Consider the following 23,619-nt stretch of genomic DNA (forward strand, 5'->3'; position numbering starts at 1 on the left):
TCTTAATCAGGAAAAATTACTAATGATGTTCCATAAATTCTTTTTTAAAAATGTTTTCATTTTGTTTATGTTTTTTGTTTGTTTGTTTTAGCTCAGATTTTTTTATGGCAAACACAAAATACGCAACATTTTCCCCCAAAACTATCTCAAAGTGGAAAATTTTACGTGACTTAATTGGAGCCTTAAATAGGTCAATAATTCATAATGACATTGATTTTGATTCATTATTATTTTTTTTAAAGAAAGAAATAGCCTGCATGGCAGCTTTGTGTTATTTTCATGTTACTTTTCACTCGTTTGCTCTTTAATATCACTTTTTCCGCTTGAAAGTTTTTTTCAATCGTCTTGTGCCGTGGGGCCGTTGAAAAAAATGATCTGCAGGCCACAAATTTGGCCCCCGGGCCGCACTTTGGACACCCCTGTGTTAAATAATCAGGCTAACAGCAAAGTTTTTTGTTTTTTTTTGTTGGGCGCCTAAAAAAGTGATGCTTTAAAAAAAAAAATAGAAAAAAAGTTGCTTTTGAATGTGTTTCCTCTCTGGAAATCTGCTATAAGTAGAAAGTTGTTATGATGTTCCTGCAATGGACAAAAAAAAAAAAAAAGGCTGCTGCTTGTGCGTGTTTATCGTCTTCTGCATTTTTAATGTCTTCACACGCAGATTTATTAATAATGACCAACTCAGCTCTCAGATCTGGTGCTAATGTACAGAAAAGAAACACACGTGCTCCTTTTTGTTAAAGGAATGACATATAGTTCCAGAAAGATTAAAAAAAAATAATAATAATTCAATATCAGTGTTGACAGTAATGAAAAGTGCTGCTTTTTCATCGTTTTTCTCTTGTTTTGTGTGAAATTATGGCCGGGGGTGGTGGTGGAATTTTTACGTGGATGGAACTACAGGACGGGCAAAGTGGAATAAAAATGGATTCAAAAGTTCTTCTGACTTCTTTTTTTTTTTTAACTTTGTCTCGTTTACAAACCCCGTTTCCATATGAGTTGGGAAATTGTGTTTGATGTAAATGTTTGATGTTCAAACTGATAAACATTTTTTTTGTTGTTGCTAATAATCATTAACTTTAGAATTTGATGCCAGCAACACGTGGCAAAGAAGTTGGGAAAGGTGGCAAAAAATACTGATAAAAGTTGAGGAATGCTCATCAAACACTTATTTGGAACATCCCCAGGCTAATTGCTGTAGTGTGGGTGCCATGATTGGGTATAAAAACAGCTTCCCAAAAAAAATGCTCAGTCTTTCACAAGAAAGGATGGGGCGAGGTACACCCCTTTGTCCACAACTGCGTGAGCAAATAGTCAAACAGTTTAAGAACAACGTTTCTCAAAGTGCAATTGCAAGAAATTGAGGGATTTCAACATCTACGCTCCATAATATCATCAAAAGGTTCAGAGAATCTGGAGAAATCACTCCACGTAAGCGGCATGGCTGGAAACCAACATTGAATGACCTTGACCTTCCATCCCTCAGACGGCACTGTATCCAAAACCGACATCAATCTATAAAGGATATCACCACACGGGCTCAGGAACACTTTATAAAACCACTGTCACTAAATACAGTTGGTCGCGACATCTGTAAGTGCAAGTTAAAGCTCTACTATGCAAAGCGAAAGCCATTCATCAACAACACCCAGAAACGCCGCCGGCTTCTCTGGGCCCGAGATCATCTAAGATGGACTGATACAAAGTGGAAAACATTTCTGTTGTCTGACGAGTCCACATTTCAAATTGTTTTGGGATATATTCCACATCGTGTCATCCAGACCAAAGGGGAAGCCAACCATCCAGACTGTTATTGACGCAAAGTTGAAAAGCCAGCATCTGTGATGGTATGGGGGTGCATTAGTGCCCAAGGCATGGGTAACTTACACATCTGTGAAGGCAGCATTAATGCTGAAAGGTACATACAGGTTTTGGAACAACATATGCTGCCATATAAGCGTTGTCTTTTTCATGGACGCCCCTGCTTATTTCAGCAAGACAATGCCGAGCCACATTCAGCACGTGGCTTCGTAAAAAAAAAGAGTGCGTGTACTTTCCTGGCCCGCCTGCAGTCCAGACCTGTTTTCCATCGAAAATGTGTGGCGCATTATGAAGCGTAAAATACGACAGCAGAGACCCCGGAATGTTGAACGACTGAAGCTCTACATAAAACAAGAATGGGAAAGAATTCCACTTTTAAAGCTTCAACAATTAGTTTTCTCAGTTCCCAAACGTTTATTGAGTGTTGTTAAAAGAAAAGGTGATGCAACACAGTGGTGAACATGCCCTTTCCCAACTACTTTGGCACATGTTGCAGCCATGGAATTCTAAGTTAATTATTATTTGCAAAAAAAAATAAAGTTTATGAGTTTGAACATCAAATATCTTGTCTTTGTAGTACATTCAACTGAATATGAGTTGAAAAAGATTCACAAATCATTGTATTCCGTTTATATTTACATCTAACACGATTTCCCAACTCGAAACGGGCTTTACTCCCACACTTTTATTTTGAAGATTTAACGGAAGTTGCCATCGCGCTGTTCTAGCTTTACCAAGGAAGTGCCATCGCGCCAGTGCTCAGGAGGAGCGCGTGGGTGCGTGGGTGCAAGAATGTGTGCTTATTGTTGCTTTTAAGGCGTGGGAACGTTTGAACACAACCAGGCTGGATACTTTGCACAAGAAAAAGGACCAAAAAAAAAAAAAAAATGGAGCAGGACTCAAATCCGCAACTTCAAGGTTAGTCAAGTTTAGGACAAAAAAAACACAACAATTCCTGTGCTACATCGTCCACTCCTTCTACAAATAATAAAGGGGCGGATTTTTTTTTCTTGCCTTTTTTTTTATTTGTGTGAAAGGAGTTGATACTAACCCGCACAGGCTGAATGGAGACTTTTATTCCCAAAAGTCAATTTGCATCAACAACAATTTATCGGATCACATGACCTGATGATTGAACCATTTTTACTATTTCAACCACCATTTAGTTAGTTTGGGACTAATGCAAATTATTTGTTAAATAATCCATTTGTTTGTGCAAAATATCAACATGAACAGAATTAAAAAAATAAAATATTGCTACTTTATGATAGAAAATGTTGAAAGGAGAGCTGATATTAGATTTGTTATTAATATGAAGCTCTTTATGATATATTGTTATTATCTGTCATGACATGGAAACATCATGTTAGAATGTAACACTTATTACACTAGTAACACTTGCACAACATAACATTTGATGAGCTACTGTGTCACCAAGACACCTGTAGTGTGAGTTGTGACTATCATAAAGTGTAGTGTCACTATTATAAAGTTTAGTGTCACTATCATAAAGTCTAGTGTGACTAACAAAGTGGAGTGTCACTATCATAAAATGTAGTGCTACTATCATAAAGTGTAGTGCTACTATCATAAAGTGTAGTGTGCATAACATAAAGTGGAGTGTGACTATCATAAAGTGTAGTGTTACTATCATCATAAAGTGTATTGTTATTGTCATTAAGTGGAGTGTGAATAACATAAAGGGGAGTGTGACTATCATAAAGTGGAGTGTGACTATCATAAAGTGTAGTGTCACTATCATAAAGTCTAGTGTGACTAACAAAGTGACTAACAAAGTGCAATGCTGCTATCATAAAGTGGAGTGTGACTAACATAAAGTGGAGTGTTACTATCTCAAAGTGTAGTGTTACTATCATCATAAAGTGTAGTGTTACTATCATAAAGTGGAGTGTGACTATCATAAAGTGGAGTGTGACTAACATAAACTGTAGTGTGACTATCATAAAGTGTAGTGTTACTATCATAAAGTGTAGTGCTACTATCATAAAGTGGAGTGTGACTAACAAAGTGTAGTGCTACTATCATAAAGTGTAGTGCTACTATAATAAAGTAAAGTGTGACTAACATAAAGTGGAGTGTGACTATCATCAAAGTGTAGTGCTACTATCATAAAGTGGAGTGTGACTAACATAAAGTGGAGTGTGACTATCATAAAGTGTAGTGTTACTATCATCATAAAGTGTAGTGTTATTGTCATTAAGTGGAGTGTGACTAACAAAGTGGAGTGTGACTATCTCAAAGTGTAGTGTTACTATCATCATAAAGTGTAGTGTTACTATCATAAAGTGGAGTGTGACTATCATAAAGTGTAGTGCTACTATCATAAAGTGGAGTGTGACTAACATAAAGTGGAGTGTGACTAACAAAGTGCAGTGTGACTATCATAAAGTGTAGTGTTACTATAATCAGAAAGTGTAGTGCTACTATCATAAAGTGGAGTGTGACTAACACAAAGTGGAGTGTAACTATCATAAAGTGTAGTGTTACTATCATCATAAAGTGTAGCGTTACTATAATAAAGTGGAGTGTGACCATCATAAAGTGTAGTGTTACTATCATAAAGTGTAGTGTGACTAACAAAGTGGAGTGTGATTATCATAAAGTGTAGTGTTAATATAATCATAAAGTGTAGTGCTACTATCATAAAGTGTAGTGTGACTAACATAAAGTGGAGTGTGACTATCATAAAGTGGAGTGTTACTATCATCATGAAGTGTAGTGTTACTATCATAAAGTGGAGTGTGACTAACAAAGTCGAGTGTGAATTTCATAAAGTGTAGTGTTACTATCATCATAAAGTGTAGTGTTACTATCATGAAGTGGAGTGTGACTAACAAAGTCGAGTGTGAATTTCATAAAGTGTAGTGTTTGTGGTAAACTGTATTTTTCATGTTTTTCTGTGTTGTTTTGCACATCATGTTTTTACTCTCACTCTCGCCCACAGTCTGGAGTGCAGCTGACGCTGGGCAATCATGCACACCTGAAAGCTGATTAGGTGGGCTATTTAGTCTGGGTGCTGACGGCCTGTCAGGGCCGGAACTTTGTATCCACTGCTAGTACTCTCACACGTGTCTTGGCATCCTACGATCTTACAGTCTTTCAAGTCTGTTTTTGTGCTCCTCTCAGGTTTGCTTATTTTATATCCTAGCTTCGTCTAGCGTTTTCTGTTCATATTTTGATTGTTTGATATAGTTATTTATTCATGGTGTGTTTTGCATTTCCACCATCGCTTTTTGTTTTCTTTTTGGCTACGTTCCACTTCCACCTAAATAAAGGAAGAATTTACTATATCATTCTACGTCTCTGCATCCTTGGGATCCACTCTCCAAGTTTCGTAACAGAAAAGTTCCGGCCAGAATATATGGAACCCGCAGAGACCGATCCCTGGAAAAGGGTTTTTCAAGGCCAGGCCCAACGCATCAGTCAGCAGGGGGACCAGCTAGACCACCTGGGCCGGGGCCTACAGAGTCTGTCGGAGCGGCAAGACGCCATGTTGGAGCGTATGAACGAACTACTAGCCGCCGTCGTTCCCACTTCGACCACTGGACAAGACCCGGCACCCGCTCAGCCCATGCCACCCGCTACAACCACCAATATGCGGCTATCCCGTCCTGAACGTTTTTCCGGAGATGGGGATGACGTAAGACACTTCCTGACACAATGCGAACTACACTTTGAGCTTAACTCTTCCGCTTTCACTTCTGAGCGAGCTAAAGTTGCTTTTGTCATCACTCACCTGTCTGGCCGGGCAGGCACCTGGGCTACTGCTGAGTGGAACCGTCAGACCACCACCATTTCCTCATATGCAAGCTTCTCCAAAACTTTGAAACAAATATTCCAACAACGGCTCCCAGGCAGAGAAGCAGCGAGATCCCTCTTCCGGCTGCAGCAGGGGTCACGACGGGTCGCGGAGTACGCGATCGAGTTCCGAACCTTGGCCGCCGATTGTGACTGGGGTCCTTCGGCGCTGTTAGACGCTTTCTTCATGGGGCTTGCGGACGAAATTCGGCATTTATTAATCCCGATGTCACTGCCGACGGACTTGGACTCTCTCATCGAGCTGGCTGTGCAGATCGACTTCCGCCTACGGGAAGAGAGAAGGGACCGACGAGGGAGACAAGCCCTGCCTAACAGCCACTCAGCGCCTGCCAGACCAAACGTCTACAAGACGGAGCAATTCATCCCCGAAGACACCTTCCCCCCGTGGCAGAGAGACGAACCGATGCAATTGGGTGGTCGCCGACTCTCCACCGCCGAAAGGGAGCGCCGTCTTCGGCTTCATCTCTGCCTATACTGCGGGGATCCTGGTCATCAAATCTCCCGCTGCAAGGTACTACCTCATCCTACCACACGGCCACGATTGCGCACGCAATCACCCGATGAAACGTCCACCAGAGGTCGCCGTTCTCCTCCATTGGCCGCAGGCAGAATGCAACTAAAAGGTACTTTGTATTGGTCTAACCAACAAATAGACATTTCTGCTCTTATTGACTCTGGGGCAGATGACAATTTTTTGGACTTTGAATTTATGAAACGTCATTTGATTCCTGTTATAAAATTGCATGAACCCAAAGAGGTGTATTCTCTCGATGGGCGCCTGTTAGCCAGTATTACCCACCAGACCCACCCACTCAACTTGCACTTGTCTGGTAATCATAGTGAAAAAATAATTTTTTATATTGTGCCTTCACGGTCCGCGCCCGTCATTTTGGGAATAACCTGGCTACAGAAACACAATCCGCACATAGACTGGTCTCGTGCTGCTATTATTAATTGGAGTGTTACTTGCCACACACATTGCCTCCGTTCTGCCACAGGTTCTCACACACCGCCACCTATCGCTATCATAGAGAACATAGACCTGACAAACGTGCCTAAGAACTATCATGACTTGAGAGCGGTGTTTAGCAAGGATAGTGCATTTTCACTTCCTCCCCACCGACCATACGATTGTGGCATCGATTTGCTAGCCGGTGCGGCGTTACCATCAACCCGCTTATACCAAGTATCGAACACTGAACGTAAAGCGTTGGAGGAGTACATCAATACGTCTATTGCCGCGGGTCTCATTCGTCCTTCGACCTCACCTGTTGCCGCGGGGTTTTTCTTTGTCGAAAAGAAGGATAAGTCCCTACGGCCGTGTATTGACTACCGCGCCCTTAATCAGATTACAATCAAGAATAAATACCCTCTTCCACTTCTTGATTCGGCCTTTACTCCCTTACAGACTGCTAGATTTTTTACTAAACTCGATCTCCGTAACGCTTACCATCTCGTTCGCATCCGAGAGGGGGATGAATGGAAGACCGCATTCAACACTCCACTCGGACATTTTGAGTATCTTGTCATGCCTTTTGGACTCACTAATGCTCCCGGCGTGTTTCAGGGTCTTATTAATGACATTTTTCGGGACATGACAGGTCAGTTTCTTTTCGTTTACCTGGACGATATATTAATTTATTCATCTACTTTTGACGAACATGTGCAGCAGGTGCGGTTGGTTCTTCAAAGATTACTTGAGAATAAATTGTTCGTCAAAGCGGAAAAATGCGAGTTCCACTCTTCCTCCATTCCCTTCCTAGGGTTTATCATTGAGGAGGGTAGACTCAAACCTGATCCCTCTAAAATAAGTGCAGTTGTAGACTGGCCCATTCCGGTGTCCAGGAAGCATCTTCAGAGATTTTTAGGATTTTCAAATTTTTATCGGCGATTTATTCGAAACTTTAGTCGCGTCGCGGACCCACTTACGAGGCTTACGTCTACTAAGGTCCCATTTGAGTGGACACCCGAAGCCAATTCCGCGTTCTTGAGGTTAAAGGGATTGTTTACCTCGGCTCCTGTTCTCTGTTACCCTGACCGTTCTCTCCAGTTTTTTGTTGAAGTAGACGCTTCTGATTCAGGTGTAGGGGCCGTACTCTCCCAGCAATCCGTCCTCGACCAGAAGTTGCATCCCTGTGCTTTCTTTTCTCGTCGCCTATCCCCTGCTGAGAGGAACTATGACATTGGCAACAGGGAGCTTTTGGCAGTCATCCTGGCTCTTCAAGAGTGGAGACACTGGCTGGAGGGGGCGGAGCTTCCATTCATGATCTACACGGACCACAAGAACTTGGCCTACTTAAGGACCGCACAAAGACTGAACCCACGCCAAGCCAGGTGGTCGCTATTCCTGAACCGTTTTAATTTTGTCATCACTTTCCGACCTGGTTCTCAGAATGGGAAACCTGACGCCTTGTCCCGTCTATACTCTTCGTCATCTGAGAACTCCTCACCTCAACCTATCATCCCACAAGGACACATCATCGGGGGACTTCAGTGGAACATCGAGCAGCAAGTCCTAGAGGCCCTAAGGTCGGACACATCACCTCGGAGCTGTCCACAAGGTCGGCTATTTGTGGTTCCTCGGCTCCGCCCCAGCGTTCTGGATTGGGCACATGGGTCCAAGATTGCTTGCCACCCAGGTATTCGTCGCACTGGCTTCGTCCTCTCCCAGCGCTTTTGGTGGCCATCCATTTTGGCGGACACTAAGGCTTTTGTGGCAGCATGTCGGATCTGCGCCCGGAACAAAGCATCCCACCAGGCCCCGGCAGGACTATTACATCCATTACCCATCCCTTCCCGCCCATGGTCTCACATTGCTGTGGACTTTGTCACAGGACTGCCTCCCTCTGAAGGTAACGACACCATTTTGACCATTGTGGACCGGTTCTCAAAGATGGCCCATTTTGTGGGTCTCCCCAAACTACCCTCAGCCCTCGAAACAGCCCAACTATTAGTACTTCATGCTTTCCGGCTGCACGGCATCCCCTCTGATGTGGTATCTGACAGAGGGCCACAGTTTTCCTCGGCCGTCTGGAAGGCATTCTGCGAATCACTGGGGGCCTCTCCTAGCCTATCCTCCGGCTACCACCCACAGAGCAATGGTCAGACTGAACGGACCAACCAAGACCTGGAGGCGGCAATTCGGTGTACTTGTCATCAACAACCCTCAACTTGGTCTGAGACCCTTCCATGGATCGAATACGCTCACAATTCCCTCATCAGTTCTGCCACAGGCTTGTCGCCATTCCACGTCACCTACGGTTTCCAACCACCTCTTTTTCCTTCTAACCAGTCTAAGGCCGACGTTCCATCCGTTACGGCACACCTGCGTCGAGCTCACCAGGCTTGGCGCAACACCAGGGCAGCACTACAGAAGACATCAGCCAGGAACCAACTTTTAGCCAACCGACATCGCACTCCAGCCCCAAACTACCAGCTGGGACAGGAGGTCTGGCTATCATCTCGGGACTTACCACTTGCCACCGACTCTAGGAAACTGGCTCCCAGGTTCGTTGGACCATATCAAATCGTCAAGATTATTAACCGTGTTGCAGTCAAGCTCTGCCTCCCAAGGTCTCTCAAGTGCCATCCAGTGTTTCACGTTTCCCGCATCAAGCCTGTCTCATCCAGCCCGCTCAGTCCTCCCGAGGTACCACCCCCTCCACCCAGGTTGATCGAGGGTCACCCAGCTTTCACAGTTAACACAATCTTGGATGTGAAAAGAAGAGGTAGAGGTTTCCAATACCTGGTAGACTGGGAGGGGTACGGTCCAGAGGAACGGTCATGGGTTTCAAAGTCTCTTATTTTAGATAAAGATTTGATTAAGGATTTTTATATTCGATTTCCAGACAAGCCAGGTAGGCCGCCAGGTGGCGTCCGTTGAGGGGAGGGGTACTGTGGTAAACTGTATTTTTCATGTTTTTCTGTGTTGTTTTGCACATCATGTTTTTACTCTCACTCTCGCCCACAGTCTGGAGTGCAGCTGACGCTGGGCAATCATGCACACCTGAAAGCTGATTAGGTGGGCTATTTAGTCTGGGTGCTGACGGCCTGTCAGGGCCGGAACTTTGTATCCACTGCTAGTACTCTCACACGTGTCTTGGCATCCTACGATCTTACAGTCTTTCAAGTCTGTTTTTGTGCTCCTCTCAGGTTTGCTTATTTTATATCCTAGCTTCGTCTAGCGTTTTCTGTTCATATTTTGATTGTTTGATATAGTTATTTATTCATGGTGTGTTTTGCATTTCCACCATCGCTTTTTGTTTTCTTTTTGGCTACGTTCCACTTCCACCTAAATAAAGGAAGAATTTACTATATCATTCTACGTCTCTGCATCCTTGGGATCCACTCTCCAAGTTTCGTAACAGTGTTACTATCATGAAGTGGAGTGTGACTAACATAAAGTGGAGTGTGACTATCATAATAAAGTGTAGTGTTATTATCATAAAGTGTAGTGTTACTATCATAAAGTGTGGTGTTACTATCATAAAGGGTAGTGTTACTATCATAAAGTGTGGTGTTACTATCATAAAGAGTAGTGTTACTATCATAATAAAGTGTATTGTAACTATCATAGTCTCTTGTGACTATCATAAAGTGTAGTACGACCATCATAAAGTGTAGTGTGACTATCATAAAAGTGGACACATTACAATGATGTTTAACAACTTAATAGTATTTGGAGGACACAACATCATTATTGTAACAAGAGAGCAGACTTGTTAAAAAAACACTTTAAAAAAAAGAGATAGTTAGCTGCTGCCATGCTAAGATCATCAAGTCAAGAGAACAACAATGATCAGTTTGACATGTAAACAATCAGACACTCTGGCATCCATTGGTTCAGTCTTAACTCGTGTCAAAGCTGTATTCCCTGCAATATATTCATGTTCTACACAACACTTTATACACCTCCCTTTTTTATAGTCTTTGTATGACTAGGCTGGGGTTTGAACTAACGACCTACTCACCGAAATGTGGACCATTTGGTTTTTCCAGGGACGGTTGGCGACCCTGCGACGGGTGGTGGGAGGAGGATGACAAGACAGCAGACTCTCACGCTGATATCCATGGCATCTGTCAACTTCAGTTCCATGATCTGTTACTCCATACTTGGCCCTTTCTTCCCCATCGAGGTGACTACTTCTGTTCTCACAATCACAGTCCAGTCCATAGTGGATCTAACATAATAGTGTGAGAGTCCAGTCCATAGTGGATCTAACATAATAGTGTGAGAGTCCAGTCCATAGTGGATCTAACATAATAGTGTGAGAGTCCAGTCCATAGTGGATCTAACATAATAGTGTGAGAGTCCAGTCCATAGTGGATCTAACATAATAGTGTGAGAGTCCAGTCCATAGTGGATCTAACATAATAGTGTGAGAGTCCAGTCCATAGTGGATCTAACATAATAGTGTGAGAGTCCAGTCCATAGTGGATCTAACATAATAGTGTGAGAGTCCAGTCCATAGTGGATCTAACATAATAGTGAGAATCCAGTCCATAGTGGATCTAACATAATAGTGTGAGAATCCAGTCCATAGTGGATCTAACATAATAGTGAGAGTCAAGTCCATAGTGGATCTAACATAATAGTGAGAGTCCAGTCCATAGTGGATCTAACGTAACAGTGTGTGAGTCCAGTCCATAGTGGATCTAACATAATAGTGTGAGAGTCCAGTCCGTAGTGGATCTAACATAATAGTGTGAGAGTCCAGTCCATAGTGGATCTAAAATAATAGTAAAAGTCCAGTCCATAATGGATCTAACATAATAGTGTGAGAGTCCAGTCCATAGTGGATCTAAAATAATAGTAAAAGTCCAGTCCATAATGGATCTAACATAGTGTGAGAGTCCAGTCCATAGTGGATCTAAAATAATAGTAAGACTCCAGTCCATAGTGCATCTAACATAATAGTGAGAGTCCAGTCCATAGTGGATCTAACATAATAGTGTGAGAGTCCAGTCCATAGTGGATCTAACATAATAGTGAGAGTCCAGTCCATAGTGGATCTAACATAATAGTGTGAGAGTCCAGTCCATAGTGGATCTAACATAATAGTGTGAGAGTCCAGTCCATAGTGGATCTGACATAATAGTTTGAGAGTCCAGTCCATAGTGGATCTAACATAATAGTGAGAGTCCAATCCATAGTGGATCTAACATAATAGTGTGAGAGTCCAGTCCATAGTGGATCTAACATAATAGTGTGAGAGTCCAGTCCATAGTGGATCTAACATAATAGTGAGAGTCCAGTCCATAGTGGATCTAACATAATAGTGTGAGAGTCCAGTCCATAGTTGATCTAACATAATAGTGAGAGTCCAGTCCATAGTGGATCTAACATAATAGTGTGAGAGTCCAGTCCATAGTGGATCTAACATAATAGTAAGAGTCCAGTCCATAGTGGATCTAACATAATAGTGTGAGAGTCCAGTCCATAGTGGATCTAACATAATAGTAAGAGTCCAGTCCATAGTGGATCTAACATAATAGTGTGAGAGTCCAGTCCATAGTGGATCTAACATAATAGTAATAGTCCAGTCCATAGTGGATCTAACATAATAGTGTGAGAGTCCAGTCCATAGTGGATCTAACATAATAGTAAGAGTCCAGTCCATAGTGGATCTAACATAATAGTGTGAGAGTCCAGTCCATAGTGGATCTAACATAATAGTAAGAGTCCAGTCCATAGTGGATCTAACATAATAGTGTGAGAGTCCAGTCCATAGTGGATCTAACATAATAGTAATAGTCCAGTCCATAGTGGATCTAACATAATAGTGTGAGAGTCCAGTCCATAGTGGATCCAACATAATAGTAAGAGTCCAGTCCATAGTGGATCTAACATAATAGTGTGAGAGTCCAGTCCATAGTGGATCTAACATAATAGTGAGAGTCCAGTCCATAGTGGATCTAACATAATAGTGTGAGAGTCCAGTCCATAGTGGATCTAACATAATAGTGTGAGAGTCCAGTCCATAGTGGATCTAACATAATAGTGAGAGAGTCCAGTCCATAGTGGATCTAACATAATAGTGAAAGTCCAGTCCATAATGGATCTAACATAATAGTGTGAGAGTCCAGTCCATAGTGGATCTAACATAATAGTGTGAGACTCCAGTCCATAGTGGATCTAACATAATAGTGAGAGTCCAGTCCATAGTGGATTTAACATAATAGTGTGAGTCCAGTCCATAGTGGATCTAACATAATAGTGTGGGAGTCCAGTCCATAGTGGATCTAACATAATAGTGTGAGAGTCCAGTCCATAGTGGATCTAACATAATAGTGTGAGAGTCCAGTCCATAGTGGATCTAACATAATAGTGTGAGAGTCCAGTCCATTGTGGATCTAACGTAACAGTGTGGGAGTCCAGTCCATAGTGGATCTAACATAATAGTGTGAGAGTCCAGTCCATAGTGGCTCTTACATAATAGTGTGAGAGTCCAGTCCATAGTGGATCTAACATAATAGTGAGAGTCCAGTCCATAGTGGATTTAACATAATAGTGTGAGTCCAGTCCATAGTGGATCTAACATAATAGTGTGAGAGTCCAGTCCATAGTGGATCTAACATAATAGTGTGAGAGTCCAGTCCATAGTGGATCTAACATAATAGTGTGAGAGTCCAGTCCATTGTGGATCTAACATAATAGTGTGGGAGTCCAGTCCATAGTGGATCTAACATAATAGTGTGAGAGTCCAGTCCATTGTGGATCTAACGTAACAGTGTGGGAGTCCAGTCCATAGTGGATCTAACATAATAGTGTGGGAGTCCAGTCCATAGTGGATCTAACATAATAGTGTGGGAGTCCAGTCCATAGTGGATCTAACATAATAGTGTGAGAGTCCAGTCCATAGTGTATCTAACATAATAGTGTGGGAGTCCAGTCCATAGTGGATCCAACATAACATTATTTGGCCCTGGAAATAATATGTACCAATAAAGTAGTGTGACTTTTCTTACTAAATGGATTCTTTCTTTCTATTTTGGGAGAAAACAAATATATGTACTCATAAAGTGTAGTGTCACTGTCATACACTGTAGTGTGACTATCAATGTATGTAGTACCCTTTTTGATTCATTAGTCCAGCGATACTATACTAGTACCGGTATACCTTATAACCCTAATTGGTTGCCTTTTTTTTTTGCTGCCATTATTAGGGAAGGTTGTTTGGATTGGGTTGTATAACTAAATGCTGTGCCATGTCCACTTCACACCACATTTCAGGAGTGTACTAAAAAGTTCACACTACAAGTCAGTAGCTGTCACGTGTACTCTGTGTGCGTGCGCTGCCGAACATGCTCCTCTGCTCGTAAAACCAGCATTGTCATGATATGACGACGCAACCTCATCCCCGTTAAATTTATTTTTATCTTTTTAAATTGCGGAACCAGTACTTTTCAAACAGAGTATAGTACGCTTTTTGATTAATTAGTACCGCGATACTATACTAGTACCGATACAACCCTAATTGGTTGCCTTTTTTTTTTTTTTTTTGTTGCGCCATTATTAGGGAAGGTTGTTTGGATCGGGTTGTATAACTAAATGCTGTGCCATGTTCACTTCACACCACACTTCATGGTCATTGCGCCAACACTGCAGGAAGGTCCTAAAAAGTTCACACTACAAGTCAGTAGCTGCCACGTGTACTCTGTGCGCGTGCGCTGCCGAACATGCTCCTCTGCTCGTAAAACCAGCAATGTCATGATATGACGACGCAACCTCATCCCTGTTAAATTTAATTTATTTATTTTTAATTGTGTAACCAGTACTTTTCACACAGAGTATAGTACCCTTTTTGATTCATTAGTACGGCGATACTATACTAGTACCGATACAACCCTAATTGGTTGCCTTTTTTTTTTTTTTTTTTGCGCCATTATTAGGGAAGGTTGTTTGGATCGGGTTGTGTAACTAAATGCTTTGCCATGTTCACTTCACACCACACTTCATGGTCATTGCGCCAACACTGCAGGAAGGTCCTAAAAAGTTCACACTACAAGTCAGTAGCTGCCACGTGTACTCTGTGCGCGTGCGCTGCCGAACATGCTCCTCTGCTCGTAAAACCAGATATGACGACGCAACCTCATGCCCGTTAAATTTATTATTTTTTTTTAAATTGGGGAACCAGTACTTTTCAAACAGAGTATAGTACCCTTTTTGATTCCTTAGTACGGCAATACTATACTAGTACCGGTATACCGTACAACCCTAAGTGAAGTGAAGTGAATTATATTTATATAGCGCTTTTTCTCAAGTGACTCAAAGCGCTTTACATAGTGAAACCCAATATCTAAGTTACATTCAAACCAGTGTGGGTGGCACTGGGAGCAGGTGGGTAAAGTGTCTTGCCCAAGGACACAACGGCAGTGACTAGGTTGGCAGAAGTGGGTATCGAACCTGCAACCCTCAAGTTGCTGGCACGGCCACTCTACCAACCGAGCTAAACCGCCTAATTGGTTGCCTTTTTTTTTTTTTTGGCACCATTATTAGGGAAGGTTGTTTGGATCGGGTTGTGTAACTAAATGCTGTGCCATGTCCACTTCACACCACACTTCATGGTCATTGCGCCAACACTGCAGGAGGGTCCTAAAAAGTTGCGACTACGAGTCGGTAGCTGCCAGGTGTGCTTTTGCTGAGACCTTGTTGACGTGTCACACGACAGGCAGAGAAGAAAGGCGCGTCCCAGACGGTCGTGGGCATCATATTCGGCTGCTACGCCGTCTCCAATCTGATCGGCTCCCTGGTCCTGGGTCGATACGTGAGTACGGGCGTCTAATTGGACACGTTGCTCGTCAACCCCTTCAATGGTCCTCTCTGGGTCAGATCGTTCAAATTGGCGCCAAGATGATGCTCATCCTGGGACTCTTCACCTCGTCGGGCTGCACCATCCTCTTCGGGTGACCACGCAAAGACCCGTTAAGTCCTTTTTTTTTTTTTTTGTTTAATTCAGGGGGGTTGTGCTTGCTCCTCCGCAGGCTCCTGGACAGAGTTCCCTCCGGGCCCACGTTCGTGGCTCTGTGCATCGTGGTGAGGTCGGTGGACGCCGTGGGCTTCGCCGCCGCCATGACCTCCTCTTTTGCGCTCTCAGCTAAAGTGTTCCCCAACAATGTGGCGACTGTTCTGGTGAGTGCCTGCGCTTTGCACGTCGCCGTCACGAGCGTTGCTAAGGGAGCGTTGCTAGGGGAGCGTTGTTAAGCACACGGCCCCTTGACAAGTATCGCTATTGTTGTGGATTTGTCGGTGGTGGACTTAAATACGCACGTCAACAATAAAATCATCCACTCGAAACGCGCGTGATGGGAAGCTACAAACCACGTTTCCATATGAGTTGGGAAATTGTGTTAGATGTAAATATAAACGATTTGCAAATCATTTTCAACCCACATTCAGTTGAATGCACTACAAAGACAACATACTTGATGTTCAAACTTATAAACTTAAATAATAATTAACTTAGAATTTCATGGCTGCAACATGTGCCAAAGTAGTTGGGAAAGGGCATGTTCACCACTGTGTTACATCACCTTTTCTTCTAACAACACTCAATAAACGTTTGGGAACTAAGGAAACTAATTGTTGAAGCTTTGAAAGTGGAATTCTTTCCCATTCTTGTTTTATGTAGAGCTTCAGTCCTTCAACAGTCCGTATTTTACGCTTCATTTTCCAGGGGAGACAGGTCTGGACTGCAGGCAGGCCAGGAAAGTACCCGCACTCTTTTTTTTTTACGAAGCCACGCTGTTGTAACACGTGCTAAATGTGGCTTGGCGTTGTCTTGCTGAAATAAACAGGGGCGTCCATGAAAAAGACGGCACTTAGATGGCAGCATATGTTGTTCCAGCATTAATGGTGCCTTCACAGATGTGTAAGTTACCCATGCCTTGGGCACTAATGCACCCCCATACCATCAACTTTGCGTCGATAACAGTCTGGATGGTTCGCTTCCCCTTTAGTCCGGATGACACGATGTCGAATATTTCCAAAAATAATTTGAAATGTGGACTAAGTTAGACCACAGAACACTTGTCCACTTTGCATCAGTCCATCTTAGATGATCTCCGGGTCCAGAGAAGCCGGCGGCGTTTCTGGATGTTGTTGATAAATGGCTCTCGCTTTGCATAGTAGAGCTTTAACTTGCACTTACAGATGTAGCGACCAACTGTATTTAGTGACAGTGGTTTTCTGAAGTATTCCTGAGCCCATGTGGTGATATCCTTTCGAGATTGATATTGGTTTTTGATACAGTGCCGTCTGTAGTGTCACAATGATAAAGCGCCGCTTACGTGGAGTGATTTCTCCAGATTCTCTGAACCTTTTGATGATATTATGGAGCGTTGATGTTGAAAATCCCTAAATTTCTTGCAATTGCACTTTGAGAAAGGTTGTTCTTAAACTGTTTGACTATTTGCTCACGCAGTTGTGGACAAAGGGGTGTACCTCGCCCCATCCTTTCTTGTGAAAGACTGAGCATTTTTTTGGGGAAGCTGTTTTTATACCCAATCATGGCACACACCTGTTCCCAATTAGCCTGCACACCTGTGGGATGTTCCAAATAAGTGTTTGATGAGCATTCCTCAACTTTATCAGTATTCATTGCCACCTTTCCCAACTTTTTTGTCACGTGTTGCTGGCATCCAATTCCGTTTATATTTACATCAATTTCCCAACTCATATGGAAACGGGGTTTGTATTTCCATGCTTGGAATCTGCACTCTTGTATGATATTCTAGTTACTTTGGTTATTTAAGTAGTTGCTATGTTCATCTAGTTAGTTGTTTTGGTCATCTAATTAGTTACTATGGTCATCTACGTCACAGCAGATCAGAGGAGGTACCAAGCAATGTGGGCGGGAAGCGTTTCCACTGACACGGAAGGAGATTTTCACAACAAAGTTCTAAAGCTTAGTGATAGAATAGAATCCAATAGAATAGAATAGAAAGTACTTTATTGATCCCTGGGGGGGATCAATAAAGTAGATTGTCAATCCATCCATCCATTTTCTACCGCTTATTCCCTTTTGGGGGTCGCTGGCGCCTATCTCAGCTACAATCGGGCGGAAGGCGGAGTACACCCTGGACAAGTCGCCACCTCATCGCAGCAAAGTAGATTGTAGGCGGGTTTATTTTGTAGCCTTCGTGTTCATGTTGAACTTTCTGTTGCGTTTCACTTGATTGTAAAATATGTCGATAGGAAGAGGATGCGACGTTCATTTGTTGTCAATATTCAGTGTTTTATCCTTCATAGAAAAATGTAAAATTCCTTTTAGTTTTTTCAAGGCAGTCTGTCATTATGTTTTTTAGCATTCAATCAGACATTATTGTGAAGTTTTGTATTAGTGGTCCTAAAAATCCGATATACCGGCCCCCAAGACACATTTTTTTATGTATATATATATGTATATATATATATGTATATATGTATATATATATATATATACAGTGGGGCAAAAAAGTATTTAGTCAGCAAGTTCTCCCACTTAAAATGATGACAGAGGTCTGTAATGTTCATCATAGGTACACTTCAACTGTGAGAGACAGAATGTGAAAAAAAAATCCAGGAATTCACATTGTAGGAATTTTAAAGAATTTTTTGGTAAAATAAGTATTTGATCAACCATTCAAAGGAGGTTTGGGCTACAAAATATCACGATACATGGCCCCATTCATTCTTTCCTTAACACGGATCAATCGTCCTGTCCCCTTAGCAAGAAAAAAAGCCCCAAAGCATGATGTTTCCACCCCCATGCTTCACAGTAGGTGTGGTGTTCTTGGGATGCAACTCAGTATTCTTCTTCCTCCAAACACGACCAGTTGAGTTTATACCAAAATGGATACATGGATGATACAGCAGAGGATTGGGAGAATGTCATGTGGTCAGATGAAACCAAAATAGAACTTTTTGGTATAAACTCAACTCGTCGTGTTTGGAGGAAGAAGAATACTGAGTTGCATCCCAAGAACACCATACCTACTGTAAAGCATGGGGGTGGTAACATCATGCTTTGGGGCTGTTTTTCTGCTAAGGGGACAGGACGATTGATCCGTGTTAAGGAAAGAATGAATGGGGCCATGTATCGTGAGATTTTGAGCCAAAACCTCCTTTGAATGGTTGACCAAATACTTACTTTCCACCATAATTTACAAATAAATTCTTTAAAATTCCTACAATGTGAATTCCTGGATTTTTTTTCCACATTCTGTCTCTCACAGTTGAAGTGTACCTATGATGAACATTACAGACCTCTGTCATCATTTTAAGTGGGAGAACTTGCTGACTAAATACTTTTTGCCCCACTGTATATATTTATGTGTGTAAATTGGTATGTGTGTGTATATATGTGTATGTATGTATATGTGTGTTTTATACATATATATATATAGATATATATATATATAATGTAGTGATTTTATCGCTGCCTCCGAGAGCTGTTTCCCCTCACCCGCTTTTGATTGGCAACCAGTGGACTTGGTTGCTAATCAAGAGGGTTTACGGCCAATGTGTAATGCGGGATCATTGCACTTCGTGGACTTGGTGTGCTGGTTTTGTTTGTTCCCTGCTTCCTGTGACATTCCAATTAGTTTGACTTGCATTCCATGCCTGCCGTTCTCTGCATCCCGGGGTCACGCTCATGATAAGAGTATGTGGAAGTTGGGACTCTTGCCTTGTTTAATTCCGTGACGACCTCCTTAGAGTTGTGTAATCCATCAGATTCCCCCAACATGCATCGCGGTGGATTCAAATGTGTGTAATTGGGAATTTTCTTTGGTGTTTATGGCGTTTTGTGTAAAGTTGTTACAGCTGCTACTTCAAAACAGATAAGGAACTGGCCAAAACCGCTCTGTAAGTCGACAAACAGGAGCTCTTAAAGCAGTGGTTCTTAACCTGGGTTTCGATGAGTTGGCCTCAGGGGTTCGGCGGAGGTCAAAACACACCCGACTCATGGTGTAAATAAAAACCTCTCCCTATCAATATTTTGGCACCGGTACCAACATGTGTTTTGATACTTTTCTCAACAAAAGAGACCACAAAAAATATCAATATTGGCTTTATTTTGACCAAAAAATGTTAAGATTTGTTTATTATTGTGGAGTCCTTTGCCCTGGGATTAGGGTCCGCCCTGCCCATGGCAAAGGACTCCACAGGAGTCCTTTGCCATGGTCCAAGGACCCTATTGAAACTGCTGTGTTTTATTATTATTCCGCACCTACGCGCTGTAATTTGACCCCCTTAACATGCTTCAAAACTCACCAAATTTGACACACACGTCGGCATAGCAAACCTTCCCAACATATTAAGCAACCAATCCCCCAAAATGAAAATTGCGCTCTAGCGCCCCCTAGGAAAACATTACAGACAAAACTGCATGTAACTTCTGATAGGAATGTCATGGCGACATGAAACAAAAACTCCTATGTAGGTCTGACTTAGACCCAATTTTCATACACTCACTTCTTTCAGCAAAAAATCTACAAGAAGTTGCCAAAAACCCCTTCAAAATAAAATCTTCGCAAAAAAATGCAATTTTTGCCTCTTTGCGCTGTAATTTGACCCCCTTAACATGCTTCAAAACTCACCAAATTTGACACACACGACGGTATAGCAAACCTTCCCAACATATTAAGCAACCAATCCCCCAAAAGGAAAATTGCGCTCTAGCGCCCCCTAGGAAAACATTACAGACAAAACTGCATGTAACTTCTGTTAGGAATGTCATGGCGACGTGAAACAAAAACTCCTATGTAGGTCTGACTTAGACCCAATTTTCATACACTCACTTCTATCAGCAAAAAATCTACAAGGAGTTGCCAAAAACCCCTTCAAAATAAAATTTTCGCAAAAAAATGCAATTTTTGCCTCTTTGCGCTGTAATTTGACCCCCTTAACATGCTTCAAAACTCACCAAATTTGACACACACGTCGGTATAGCAAACCTTCCCAACATATTAAGCAACCAATCCCCCAAAATGAAAATTGCGCTCTAGCGCCCCCTAGGAAAACATTACAGACAAAACTGCATGTAACTTCTGTTAGGAATGTCATGGCGACGTGAAACAAAAACTCCTTTGTAGGTCTGACTTAGACCCAATTTTCATACACTCACTTCTTTCAGCAAAAATCTTACAAGAAGTTGCCAAAAACCCCTTCAAAATTAAATTTTCGCAAAAAAAAAATGCAATTTTTGCCTCTTTGCGCTGTAATTTGACCCCCTTAACATGCTTCAAAACTCACCAAATTTGACACACACGCCGGTATAGCAAACCTTCCCAACATATTAAGCAACCAATCCCCAAAATGAAAATTGCGCTCTAGCGCCCCCTAGGAAAACATTACAGACAAAACTGCATGTAACTTCTGTTAGGAATGTCATGGCGACATGAAACAAAAACTCCTATGTAGGTCTGACTTAGACCCAATTTTCATACACTCACTTCTTTCAGCAAAAAATCTACAAGAAGTTGCCAAAAACCCCTTCAAAATAAAATTTTCGCAAAAAAATGCAATTTTTGCCTCTTTGCGCTGTAATTTGACCCCCCTTAACATGCTTCAAAACTCACCAAATTTGACACACACGTCGGTATAGCAAACCTTCCCAACATACTAAGCAACCAATCCCCAAAAGGAAAATTGCGCTCTAGCGCCCCCTAGGAAAACATTACAGACAAAACTGCATGTAACTTCTGTTAGGAATGTCATGGCGACATGAAACAAACACTCCTATGTAGGTCTGACTTAGACCCAATTTTCATACACTCACTTCTTTCAGCAAAAAATCTACAAGAAGTTGCCAAAAACCCCTTCAAAATAAAATGTTCGCAAAAAAATGCAATTTTGCCTCTTTGCGCTGTAATTTGACCCCCTTAACATGCTTCAAAACTCACCAAATTTGACACACACGTCGGTATAGCAAACCTTCCCAACATATTAAGCAACCAATCCCCCAAAAGGAAAATTGCGCTCTAGCGCCCCCTAGGAAAACATTACAGACAAAACTGCATGTAACTTCTGTTAAGAATGTCATGGCGACATGAAACAAAAACTCCTATGTAAGTCTGACTTAGACCCAATTTTCATACACTCACTTCTTTCAGCAAAAATCTTACAAGAAGTTGCCAAAAACCCCTTCAAAATTAAATTTTCGCAAAAAAAAATGCAATTTTTGCCTCTTTGCGCTGTAATTTGACCCCCTTAACATGCTTCAAAACTCACCAAATTTGACACACACGTCGGTATAGCAAACATTCCCAACATATTAAGCAACCAATCCCCCAAAATGAAAATTGCGCTCTAGCGCCCCCTAGGAAAACATTACAGACAAAACTGCATGTAACTTCTGTTAGGAATGTCATGGCGACATGAAACAAAAACTCCTATGTAAGTCTGACTTAGACCCAATTTTCATACACTCACTTCTTTCAGCAAAAATCTTACAAGAAGTTGCCAAAAACCCCTTCAAAATTAAATTTTCGCAAAAAAAATGCAATTTTTGCCTCTTTGCGCTGTAATTTGACCCCCTTAACATGCTTCAAAACTCACCAAATTTGACACACACGTCGGTATAGCAAACATTCCCAACATATTAAGCAACCAATCCCCCAAAATGAAAATTGTGCTCTAGCGCCCCCTAGGAAAACTTTACAGACAAAACTGCATGTAACTTCTGTTAGGAATGTCATGGCGACATGAAACAAAAACTCCTATGTAGGTCTGACTTAGACCCAATTTTCATACAGTCACTTCTTTCAGCAAAAAATCTACAAGAAGTTGCCAAAAACCCCTTCAAAATAAAATTTTCGCAAAAAAATGCAATTTTTGCCTCTTTGCGCTGTAATTTGACCCCCTTAACATGCTTCAAAACTCACCAGATTTGACACACACGTCGGTATAGCAAACCTTCCCAACATATTAAGCAACCAATCCCCCAAAATGAAAATTGCGCTCTAGCGCCCCCTAGGAAAACATTACAGACAAAACTGCATGTAACTTCTGTTAGGAATGTCATGGCGACATGAAACAAAAACTCCTATGTAGGTCTGACTTAGACCCAATTTTCATACACTCACTTCTTTCAGCAAAAAATCTACAAAAAGTTGCCAAAAACCCCTTCAAAATAAAATTTTCGCAAAAAAATGCAATTTTTGCCTCTTTGCGCTGTAATTTGACCCCCTTAAAATGCTTCGAAACTCACCAAACTTGGCACACACATCTGGACTGGCAAAAATTGCGATCTAATGAAAAAAACAAACCCCAAAATCAAAAAATGCGCTGTAGCGCAATTTTTTAATAAAACACAGAAAAAACTGCTCCTAGGAAGAAAACACAAACAAAATTGCTTGTAACCTCCAGTAGGAATGCCGCAAAGACATGAAACAAAAACTTCTATGTAGGTCTCACTTAGACCTACATTTTAATAATTGACAGCCTGCAGAAAAAATCAACAGGAAGTTGGCAATTACCCCTTCAAAATAAAAGTTTTGTGAAAACCCGTCACCTTTTTTCCAACGAAAACTTCTCCAAGTGCGTTTGTCGTTTCGGCTTCAAACTCGCACAGGAGAGAGTTTGGACCCTTCTGATTAAAAGTATAAATCAGAGTTTTGATTACTGCTCCGGTTTTGATTTTACGTGCCTTCAAAGAACACCCGCGCAAATTTTCCTAAAAAATTTCATTTTTGCCTCTTTCATCTGTAATTTGACCCCTTTACAATGCTTCAAAACTCACCAAACTTGGCACACACATCAGGACTGCCAACAATTGCGAGCTAATAAAAAAACCAAACCCCAAAACATTAAATTGTGCTCTAGCGCCCCCTAGGAATACAACACAGACATACTGCTCCTAGGAAGAAAACACAGACAAAACTGCTTGTAACTTGCGGTAGGAATGTCAAAGAGACATGAAACAAAAACCACTATGTAGGTCTCATTTAGACCTACATTTTAATAATCAACATAATTTA

The 23,619-nt window shown here is 41.8% G+C and overlaps 1 protein-coding gene across 1 annotated transcript in view; it reads left to right on the top strand.

The window, feature by feature from the left end:
* The first annotated feature begins 2,539 nt into the window (after nt 1–2,539).
* Nucleotides 2,540–23,619, top strand: part of slc18b1 (solute carrier family 18 member B1) — a 51,854-nt gene continuing 30,774 nt past the window's right edge. Inside the window, exons 1-5 of the mRNA XM_061894160.1 lie at nt 2,540–2,736; nt 10,657–10,793; nt 15,330–15,425; nt 15,491–15,564; nt 15,643–15,790. Of these exons, the coding sequence (XP_061750144.1) occupies nt 2,706–2,736; nt 10,657–10,793; nt 15,330–15,425; nt 15,491–15,564; nt 15,643–15,790 (486 nt within the window). The 5' untranslated portion in view covers nt 2,540–2,705. The remainder of the gene's footprint in view (nt 2,737–10,656; nt 10,794–15,329; nt 15,426–15,490; nt 15,565–15,642; nt 15,791–23,619) is intronic.

This window comes from Nerophis ophidion, linkage group LG03 (genome assembly GCF_033978795.1).
Source record: "Nerophis ophidion isolate RoL-2023_Sa linkage group LG03, RoL_Noph_v1.0, whole genome shotgun sequence".
NCBI classification, from domain to species: domain Eukaryota; kingdom Metazoa; phylum Chordata; class Actinopteri; order Syngnathiformes; family Syngnathidae; genus Nerophis; species Nerophis ophidion.